At 35.7% G+C, this 12,038-nt stretch overlaps 1 protein-coding gene across 1 annotated transcript in view; it reads right to left on the bottom strand.

Moving 5' to 3' along the window:
• Positions 1–447: 447 nt before the first annotated feature.
• The window catches only part of DDX53 (DEAD-box helicase 53), a gene marked incomplete at its 3' end in the record, with an annotated part of 89,066 nt that continues 77,475 nt past the window's right edge, over positions 448–12,038 (bottom strand). Inside the window, exon 2 of the mRNA XM_019666141.1 lies at positions 448–502. Coding sequence (XP_019521686.1) covers positions 448–502 — 55 coding nt within the window. The remainder of the gene's footprint in view (positions 503–12,038) is intronic.

Genomic DNA, 12,038 nt, shown 5'->3' with positions numbered 1-12,038 from the left:
TAAGGTTGAAAACCTCTATGGTTATAGAAATTGAAGAGTAGGAAGAGTGTGTTTGGTGCTCTTGCCCTTTATATTAATCAGGACCACAGCAGGAAATAGGTGACACACCCCAAGCAGTAACTGGAGAGTTTGTATGTGTGTGTTTTAAAAAGTGAAGTGACTATTTATAGATGGGAGGCAGATTGAAGGGAAATAACAAGGGATGGTCAGGTACTCAGTGTTGGTAACAGCAAGAAACCATTGCCATCCCTAGGCCTGAAAGGGAAAGGGGGAGAAGTCGTTATAGAACCAAAGGAGAACTGTGACTATGCCTGTGGGTTTCCCTGACAGGGTGTTTAGTCAGAGGTAGATGAATTCAGGCTCATAGAGAGGAAGCAGGGGGACAAACTCTCTCTCTTTTTTCTGTTCTCTGATCTCCTGCTGGTGCGTCCCACTGGCCAAACTTACCTGGAAGCCAGAGGGCAAGGAGGCCTTGTTGATATAACCCATAAAGGTCAGCATCCTGGAACACAAAGCAGTGTGAAGGAGGGGCAAATGGAAAAGAACTAGCACTCTGATTATCTCCTTGAATATGACCTTAATGGAATCCCAAAGCAAATCAGAGGGCTTTTGTATACAGTTTCAGGTTCTAGCCATCATATTGTGTTGACATGTCTTACAGTACTGTATTTATTTACATAAATACAATTGTCTCACCAGTTGTAGGTCCTTGTTTCAGCCTAGAAGAAAGGAGAGACCAAGGCACATGGTTTTGTATTTAATGAAATAATCAGGATGTTGTACGCATCATTTCTGTTCACGGTCTATTGCCATGAAATTATTCACATTCATTCATTTAACACATATTTATTGAATGCTTATTGTATGACAGACACTTGAGATATCAGGGAACAAAACAAAGATCCTTGTCTTTGTAGAGTTTGCATGCTCGCAGCGGGAGACAGGCAATAGATAATAATAAATTAGTAAATTATAGACTGTGTAAAGAGGTAATAAGTGTTGTGGGAAGAATTAAAATTAGAACAGAGTATGGACTAGTGGGAATGCTAGAGGAAGCAGGATTACAATTTCAAATAAGGTAGTCAGGCCTTGTTGAGATAATGACTTTTGAGCAAAACCTTGATGGAGGTGACAGAGTTACACATGCAGATAGATATCTGGGAGATGGGAATTCCAGATAGAGGGAACAGCCATTGTGCAGGACACAAGTGCATGCCATCAGCACACTCAAGGAACAGAAAGGAGATATGTGTGACTGGGGTACAATGAATGCAAAGAAGATTAGCACAGAGATAAGAGGAACCCAGATCAAATAGAGTTTTGAAGGGCATTGCAAGCATTTTATCTGTTACTCGGAGTGAAATGGAAGCCATTAAAAGTTTTGAGCAGGGAAGTGAATGATCTCAAATATTTTGAAAAGATTATGTCTATTGAGAATAGACTACAGGGGACAAGGACAGAAGCAGAGAGCCCTCTGAGGATGCCATTGCAGTAATCCAGGTGAGAGATGATGTTAGTAGGACCATACATCTTTGGGCCTCAAACACCTTTTCAAATCTCTGCAGTAGCTTCCCATTTTTACTGAGAGTAAAAAAAATATTTGGGTATAGGACAATATGGTATAAAGCCATGATAATAATGTCTAATTTATGGGATTAAAATCCAAGTAGAATTATAATACTGGAAAATATTAGCAAACTTTTGGAGGAGTGTGGTTGGAGTTCAAGCATTTTATTATTTTTTTTAAAGATTTTTTTTTAATTGGGGAATTGGGGGGATGGGAACAGTGCTGGGGAATTGAGGGAAGGGGAATAGAACAAGTTGCTGTCGTTTGTTCTTCAGTCTAGTTGTGGAGGACGTTGCTTCACTGGCCCAAGTTGGCACCATCATTGCGCTTTTCCCGGGCGAGGCAGATCAGTCGCCAGCTTCTGGAAGGCCGCTCACAGCGGCTTGAGGGCCACTCACGCTGGCTGCTGGTTACACACGGCAGCCCATGACAAGGCACTGCAGCAGGGGCTGCAGCCTATGCCGTCGTAGGTGACTCACGGCAACCCACCTCCAGGTTGAGCTGTTGTTCAGCATCTTAGCTGTGGAGGGCAGTGTTACTGGCCCCCACATGTGGGATCCAAATCAGGGCCCTCTGGCTTCCCAAGCCAGCTCCCAACCATCGCGCCACTCGGCCGGCCTGAGTTGGAGCATTTTAGAGTCTGCATTGTTCAGGAGAAAGGTAAAGATATTATAGTAATCATTTCACATATGTAGATCAAATCATTACATTGTACATCTTAAATGTATATGTGTACCACAATTTACGTAAATGGACTAATCTTTCAAGTTAAAAGACAGAATAAGATTTGAGTTAAAAACTCACCCAACTAAATTATGTTATGAGAATCATATCTAACTCAAAAAGATACAGAATCTTGAAGTTAAAAGGATGGAAAAACATACCACACAAATACCAACCACAAGACAACTGATATACCTCTGTGAATATTGGCTAAAATAGATTTTAAGGTAAAAAGTATTACTAGAAATGAATAAATTCACTACATAGTAATACAAGGGTGAGCTCAGCAGGAAAATACAGCTTTTTTTTAACTTGTAAGTTGCTAATAGTATAGCTTCAAATGTACCTATAAAGGAATATGTCAGCAAATAACATTTTTAATAGTTTATCAATTAAGCAAACAATAGTTATACTCCAAATTGAAAAATGTATGTTGATTTTTAGAAAATATATGTGAATCAGCCTCATATTAGACTATTAAAATGTATCAATAAATATCAATGGACTGATATCTTATAGACCACATTATCTTATCATAGTGCAATTAAGTTGTAAAACAATTATATTTTCATATTTAAAAATATCTCTTAGTTGCTCATGCATGGAAGAAGAAATAATAGACATAAAACCAAGTAGTAATTATAGTGCTATATATCAAAATTTGTGTTATACAACTAAAGCAATAGAGGGACAAATTTATAACTTCACATATGTATAGTAAATAAGAAAAAGTGAAATAAATGATTCAAGTCGCTCACTTAAGATGTTAGTAAAGAACAGGCTAAGCTCAAAGAATGAAGGAAAAAGATAAATATGAAAGGAGGATCAAATAGGAAAAAAAGATATAGTAGCCAAAAGCCATATATTGTGTTTTTGAAAAGAATAAAATTTACAAACCTCTGGCAAGACTGATGAAGAAAATGAGAGGGTGCAAATAAGCAATAAATCGGAGACATAACTATAAATGCTAGCAAATTTGAAAACTTAGGTGAAATGGACAAATTGCTAGAAAAATATGACCAAAAGCTGAATAAAAAAAAAAACATCAATGGTCCTATAGCCATTTAAAAAAGTTGAATCACTTAATGTAGAAACTCTTACTGCAAACACAAGGCCCAGGTAATCTGCCAAACACTGTAAGATCTGATAAATCTAATCTTTCACAAATTTCCCAACTCATTATGTGGCAGATATAACCTGGCTACCCATACTAAATAAGGACTGTGTAAGAAAGAAAAATTAGAACTTACTCATGAATATGGATATGAAATCTGTAAACAGGTTATTAGCAAATGAAACCAACAATTCACAATATTCATAATGTCTTGACTAAGTTGAGTTATTTTAGGAATGTAAGGTTGTTTTAACATTGGAAACATCTAATAATGTTATTCATCGTATTAACACATAAAGGATGAAACAACATCGTCTCTATAGATACAGAATATAGATTTAATAAAATTCAACAATTCATTATAAAAACTTAGCAAAATAGATATCAAAGGGAATTTCCTAACCTGGTAAGGGGTACTACATCGTAGTAAGGGATTGCTTAGTCATGATGTGTTGTTCAGATAGGACTGCCCACTCTCATTCAACACAGTCCCTTTGAGATGGCTAAGGCAAAGGAAGGTACTGTAAGGATTGCAATTGAAGAAGCACAGTTACTCTTCTCAGAGGATGTGTTTTCTACAGAGAAAAAAACATAAAAACCTACAGTCACACTTTTGAAACGAACAAGGATGTTTAGCAGGGTGACAATTACATTTAAATGCACTGCAACAAACAAAATAAAAAAATATGTGAAAGAAAAGATAGCAAGTTTTCAGTTTTCAGTGAAGGAGCACAGGTGGCTAGCTTTTCCCCCAACTCAGCCTTACAGTAACCACAGCAAAGGAAGTAAGCATGGATTAGAGTGACTGACATAAAATCTGTGGGCCATCCCTGGGAACCCTGAAGGCTGCTGATTGGGTGGTTGTATGCTGGAGCTAGGGTCAGCAGAGACAGTGGCAGAATGATATTTTTGGGGGGAAACTTTGAAGTTTATTTCTTGCCTTTCCCACATTACCTGGAGAGAGTTGTTGCTTGTTCCATGTCCTCGAGACAAAAATAACAGTGATCCTTCAGGCTTGGCCTTTGTACGGAAGTATTATGGTAGCACCATAGCACTGCTGGCAAATCGTTGCAACTCGCCCAACATCTCTCGGGGGAACCCCTCCACTGCTCGCCTGCCAAACCACAGGACTACTGTCCTTTTTGGAAATGTTTACTACAGGGGAAACCTCGAGCCTGGTGGAGAGGCTGCAGTGGTGGTAGGCAGAAGAAAGGTGGGGTAGGTGCATGGCTGTGAAGTGACTCGCCTCTCCCTTGAAATCTTTCATTATGGGATTACTTTTGGATACGTGTTGGACTTTCTAATTGTACTCTCCTTGTCTTTTAACCTTTAATATTGTCTATTTCTTCATATCTCTATATTGTTTTGTGCCTTATTTTTCTATTTTCTCTTTACCCTTTTAAAAAAAAGTTTACCCTGCCTTTCACTAATTTCAATATCTATTTTTTATTTCTAAAAGTTCTAATGTTTTTTTCAAATATGCCCTTTTGTCATAATATTTTGGTCTTTTTTATTTTATGACTTCATTATTTTAAATATACATAACTTTTAATTTTCTTTCTGATTGCTAGTCTGTTATCTTAAGTTATTGAGTTTTAATCTTCCTGTTGTGTGTTATTGCTAACTCTCTCTCGCTCTGATGGTGATTATTTCCTATGGTATTTTGTAACTTGGGATTGTAAACTAATGTCTAGTGGGACTTTGTCCTTTCTGGCCCCCACCCCATGCCTGGGTTATAGAAGCATTCCTCCAAAGTAGCTTTGTCTTTGCTTTTGCCAGGCCCCCTGGGATATCACCATTGTAGAAGCAATGTTTATGGTTTATTTCTCAGTTTTGGGATTTCTTGCCCATGTGGGTTGTGAAAAATTTAAACTTAAACCTTCGTGAAATGCAGAGCTCAAGCAGAGGGAGCTTCCTCCTTAACCTTCTGTACTGGTGGGCAGACTTTTTCTTGCAGATCCTTTCACTGAAGGTGCTGGATTCCTCTCAGTCTCAGTTCCATCTTGCTTTTTACAGAGCCTAGGGTCTTACCTCCTTTTTTGTACATGGACGTTAAAATCCAATCATCTTAGTTACTGGGGCTAACAATCACCACTACTTTCGTTTGCTTCCATTTTAAATACACAATGCATATTTATCAGATGATGAATGTATGTATTATGGTTGTTAGAGGGCAGCATAGAAGGCAAATGAAGGTAGTTTGGGAAAAATATGTCTTTTGGGTCTCTCAACCATCTGTTAAATATTAGTTTTTCACTCGATGTAGGATTATCCCTGCAGTGTATTTCTTTCTGGGAGGGAAGTGTCTTGGAGGAAATATCTAATTGTATGCCCAGAAGTTGAGCACCATACAGGCATGCTATATATAATACTTGGTATGAGTTCACTAAGCAGAAAAATGGTTTATTTTCTTGATAAATTCAGACATTCCAAAGCTGTTATCTAAGATGTACAATTGTTTGAGTGATAAGAAAATTACATAGTTGAATTATTCCAAGGTAATTCAAATACAATCCAAAAAAAGTGTGTCTCTGTGTGTGTGTGTGTAGGTAATGCAGCCCAACGTTACCATACTACTTTATATAAATATCTTAGCATTTTGAATGTCCAGCTGACAAAGGAACATGCAGTTATAAAATTTCAGTAATACAGGTGAAATTTTTATTTTGGGCCATTTTATTTTTCAGATATAACCTGTGCATTTAATAGTACTACTAATAAAGACTCACATCCTATAGCATTTTATTCTTATTAAATATTATATACAAGTATATGTTATTTTTAAATGATGTTTCTCTGATCCACTATTGCATATTATTTTAGAACAACTAATAATTTATACTATATTTTAATGTGTCCTTCTAGCACCATATATTTGATCCCCTTTACCCTCTTTTATCTCCTTCCCTCCACCCCTACCCTCTGGTAAGCACTAAACTATTGTCTGTGTCTGTGAGTTTTTGTTTGTTTGTTTGTAGTGTTCCTTTGTTGCTTTCAGTTTTATATCCTACATATGAGTGAAGTCATGTGGTTCTCAATTATTTCTGTCTGTTATAATGGCTATTATCAACAAGACAAGTAATAACAAATGTTGGAAAGGCTGTGGAGAAAAAGTAACCCTCATACACTGCTGGTGGGAATGTAAATTGGTACAGCTGATATGGGAGGCAGTGTGGAGGGTCCTCAGAACATTAAGAATAGAATTACCATATGACCCATCAATCCTTCTTCTGGGTATCTACCCCAAAAATCTGAAAATACTTATCCATAAAGATATATGTATCTCCCTATGTTCATTGCAGCATTATTTGCAGTGGCCAAGACATGGAAACAACCAATCGGTAGATGATTGGATAAAGAAGATGTGGTACATATATACAATGGAATACTACTCTGCCATAAGAAAAGATGAAATGCTGCCACTTGCAACAACATGGATGGATCTTGAGATTATCATGCTATGCGAAATAAGTCAGACAGAAAATGTAAACACAATTTTAAGTCACCTAAAGCTAGAACATGGAACGTTAAGCATTATATTGCAGTTATATCAAGTTTAGGACTACACACAGAAAAAAAATGTTTATACCTGATGAAAATGGCATTTACTTGTAAAATTTATGTACTTTTAAAATCATTTATGAAAAATTTAAAATTTGACTTAATTTCAAATGACAGTGAGATAAAACACACGGGCATATCAGAGTCTTCATTATTTCTAAGGTATTTATGTCTCTAGGAAAGCAACTGTACTAAAATAATGCAGCTTGAGCCTGTGGTGAGTCATAGATTAAATGATGTCTGGATTGCTGCCGCTATATAGATTTTTATCAAATTTATATCCTCCTTTCTGTTTTTCTCTCAGATGAGTATGTATTAGGACAGGAAGCAGGCTTTATATGACTATAGTTGTGATTCTGAACCATATCAATAAAGGTGCCCTGAATTGGTCGGTATTAACCAAACAGTGCTGTAGTAGGAATATTACTGCATAATCATCATTAACAAAGATACATGTGTTTCATTAGTGTGTATGGAAGTGACAATGTTCTAGAAACCAGAAAGAATATGTAAAATGACCTTTGTTTTTTTTGCTTTTTTGTTTTTGTTTTTGCTTTTGTTTTGAGGAGGAGGGTTTGGAGATAGGGAGTATCCTCATTGGCTAAGAATCACTTATTTAGTGGGTTAGTGGTATGGTGACTTCAAGACTGTGTTTGCACTGTATGAATCAGAATGGCTTGTTGATGTAGTTATTTTAGCACTTGCTATTTCTTCTTGGGATTTGTGGGCTTTGCATATAGATCTCTGAGATAAGTAAAATGAGATCTCTAAATTATGCCACTTATCCTAATCGCAGCTGTTTAGGTTGATCCTAAATGGGAAAATTTTTTGGAGTGAGTGACTCCATTGGGAATTTTTAGTAATTCAACATAGATTTTACTCTGCTTTCCTGATTAGGCCAATGCCTTTTATTCTACAATGAAAAAAAGTTATAAAAAATGACTATCTTAATAATGGCTAGGGTTTTGTATTGGATGTTGGTTGGATGGTGGATAAAAGAGCAATGTGAGCATTCTCTACTATTTCCTGATATTGTGAATGTAAAAGTGAGCACAAGTGTGCAATCACTTTTTCATTATGCATAGTTATGCCCTACAAAAGTGATTATAAACCAAGAAGTAGCAACCAATTAGCAATTCTTTATTAGGATCGTGGGTCCATTTCTTCTCTTACTAAATCAGACCATTGATGCTTATGAGTAAAGATTAATGCTTTTGAGGTATTTAAGCCTTGCATTTCAGGGAAGGGGTCCAGAATTATCTAGCTTTTTCAAGCACTGATGCCTATAAACAGGATTTATTTAACCCACTTTAGGTTATTAACATATGATAGTTTGAAAGTTTTATACATGCAGGTATTTGTAACTTTTATAGATTATCTTGCATATTGTCTGTCATCTTTGAAAGCAATTTTAAATTCTTAATAAGACTTAACTAGACCAATTAGAAAATATATTTGTCTGTGGGTTTTTGTTTCTTTGTCTTGTTTGTTTGTTTCACACATGCGTGAAGTCATATGGTTCTTGACTTTTTCTGACTTATTTTGCTTAGCATGATGATCTCAAGATCCATCCATATTGTCTCAAATGCCAGTATTTCATCTTTTCTTATGGCCGAGTAGTATTCCATTGTGTATATACCTGGGGTACCAAAAAATATATACAAGTGGGCACTTTGGTCAACATTGCTCAAGCAGTAGTTTGCCATAATCACAAGTGTCTGATGGTAACCACTTTGAGCACCTCTTGTAATTGCAGAAGTCAAACGTGACTTGTATTCATCTTTTGTTATCCGTATATATTGAGTATTACAATTTTAATAGTTTTTTCCTTTCTTCAAAGGTATATACATTTTTTGGCACCCTCTGTATACCACATCTTCTTTATTCAATCTATTGTAGGACACTTTGGTTGTTTCCATGTCTTTAGTAGTTACCAGAGGGTAAGGGGGGAGGGGGATGGTAGAAGAGGTAAAAGGGGATCAAATAAATGGTGATGGAAGGAGAACTGACTCTGGGTGGTGAACACACAATACGGTATATAGACAATGTATTATAGAATTGTACACTTGAAACCTATATAATTTCACTAACCAATGTCACCCAATAAATTTAATTAAAATTAATAAACCAAAAAAAAAGAATATGCATGAAGGTAAAATAAAAAATTTTAGGTAATTGTATAGAATAAGAACTAGAGGTCACTGTGATTCTTGTTTACAATAAGCTGCCTTTAGGATAATGTAGTTTTTGTAAAATGTCACACAAAGTAGACTTTTTTCCTTATTAAAATATACTATACTTTCAAAGAGACTTCAAACAAATTTAGTGTATTTGTAAAAATCTAGATTCTGACTCATTTCATTTTAAAACTTCAAACCTTTTAACTTGGAAAACATTCCGCTTATAGGAAATTTCATCTCTGCTATAGCTCTTTTCAGAACACCTTGTAGGTAGGAAACATAAATTTGAACTGCAGTAAACATGTGGCATTTAGCGGGCCATTGACTTTTGAACCTCAAGCACAGCAGTGTTTTCCATACATGGCATTATATTTTATTAACGTAATTTAAAATAGGGGTATTCTGAGTTATCATTTGCACAGATTAAAGTTCCCATCTAATGTACATGCAACTAACTGCACATTTACCTGCATAATAGCTGTTAGTCACAGTTTTTATGATGGTCTTTCAGCCAGAAAATAGGGCTGCAGCTCTCACAAAACTAGACAGTTATGTACTACTTCAGAAATCATTGGGCCGGTGTCAAGACTGCCCCTCACTCAGCGGTGGGGGGCTCTTCAGGCCCAGCCCTCAGTCAGCCTTGCTGTTTGTTTGACATTATCTCCGGAACCAGCAGCAGCTCAACCTTCCCCCTGTTAGCTGCTCCAGATTCCAAGAAACTGAGTTTGTTTTGAGAGAGGAAAGTGTTTTAACTGAAACATTTGCAATCAAAACTGTTCCTCACATTGAGCAAAAACAGCATTTTAAGAGCCACATAGTCATTTGAATTGAGGACGACATCCTGTAGCGCTTTCAGCTGGACCAAATTAAATATGTAGCATCCCCAGGAGCAATTTTTGAGAACAGGACTCGGCTTTACTTTGACTACTGAGTCATTAAAGCACATGTGGAAACATTCCGTAATACTTTGATCTGACTGGCAGTAAATGGCCACCTCTTTGCAACTTATATTGAAGTCGATTTCTCAAAAGTAATTGAACCCCACCTGGCCTGCCTGTAAGACATTTTCCCATGTGTTTGAAAACATTGACATATGTCCCTGGATTTATATAAGATCCATATTTCATCTTTTGAGTCTACTGCTGCCAATTTCTTATACTTTACTTTTATCTTCAGAATATCTAAGTGCTAGTGACTTGAAAAGTGGAGTTCTATGGATTTAAAGAGGGGGGAAATATAAGCTGTTTGTGCTTAAATTAGTGAACTCTTAAATATTCCCGCTTTGCCTGTTTCCTAAATGAGGAGAGAATAAAAATGGCACAATTTTCATTACTCCTGGCTTAAAGGAAAATTAACTAGTGATATTTTCTTTCTAGAAATCTTCCTTATTGCTTAGAAACTAGTGTAAAATTCCATATTTATTAAGTATTTCTAAACATACTCATATATTCCTCAAAATGAACAAAGCATTCATGTGAAAACTACACTATTAGATCAGTACAGTGCTATGAATGTAGTATGTCTGGCTTTCACCAGGGCCTTTGAGAAAGACTCTGATATCCCCCGTTTATTTACATGGTGAAATACGGGCCTGTCACCAATGAGAGCAAAAGGCATTGGACCTCTTGGTGTCATTGAACAATCGCCTGTTCCCTGTGTAGGTTATTAAAAGTTTCATCCTCTAAGAATCTCTTATCTACTCCCTCAACTCTTTCTTGTTCTTCTTCTCATTAGACTCTTATTCCAAATTATTACAAATAAAAAGCAAAAAAGGACTATTGCAAATAAAAATAAGGGGCGTGATATTGAACTGTTGGATGACTCAGGAGAAGATGTGAAGCCTGAAGCACAGAGAGGAAAAAATGGAATATGACAATAAAAATGTAAGAGGCATATTGAATATGGAGAAAACTCCTAACAAAGATATAATTTGCATCACAAAAGTTATATTTTATGCATTTATAAACAGTATGTAATGTTTAAATATATAATTTATAATTTAGAATATATAATTAAATATCTGTTATTTTGATATGCTATTTATATTTATATTTTTTAATATTTTAAAATTTAATTTGTTGTAAGAAGTCAGATGAGGGATTGTCTTTTTTTCTTTAAATCATTAGTCAGATTTCCTATCATATATAATTCATTCTTCCCTCAAGATATGAAATGCCATCTTTGTCATACGTAAAATATTATATAGTTTAGTGTTTCTGAGGTTTCTATTTTGATTTCTTCATCTATGTGTTTAATCCTGCAATGGCTGGATTTTAAAATTAATGTGGTTTTATGTTATAATAATCTATAGGATAAGTCCATCCTTATTCTTCCTATCAAGAGATTCTTGACTTATTTTTTTTTCTACTTTTCTCAATTTCCTTTTTTTCTTTTAGAAATTTTTTATTAGTTTCAGTTGTACAAAACAATGTAATAGTTAGACATTTGCACCCCTCACAAAATAACCCCTTCCTCCAATCTACTACCCCTCTGACATTGTATATAGCTGTTACAATTTTACTGACTCTGTTCCCTATGCTGCACTCCACATCCTGTGACCAAATATTGTATATATATGCATATATATGTATATATATATATATATATATAATTATAGTTGACATTCAATATTATTCAGCTTCAGCTTCAGGTGTACAGTGCAGTGGTCAGGCATCTACACCGTCCATGAAGTGGTCTACCTAATAAGACAAGTGCCCATCTGACACCTTACAAAATCTTTACAACATTATTGATTATATTTTCTAAACTGTCTTTTGTATCCCCATGGCAGTATTATGACTACCAATTTGTGCTTTCTAATTCCCTACCTTCTTCCTCATCCCACCCCCTCCCATCTAGCAACCATTAATTTTTTCTTCTATAACTCTGAGAC

The sequence above is a fragment of the Hipposideros armiger genome, unplaced genomic scaffold, assembly GCF_001890085.2.
Source record: "Hipposideros armiger isolate ML-2016 unplaced genomic scaffold, ASM189008v1 scaffold_13, whole genome shotgun sequence".
NCBI lineage: Eukaryota > Metazoa > Chordata > Mammalia > Chiroptera > Hipposideridae > Hipposideros > Hipposideros armiger.
The sequence above is the reverse complement of the archived record's forward strand: the minus strand, read 5'-3'. Positions and strand labels throughout refer to the sequence as shown.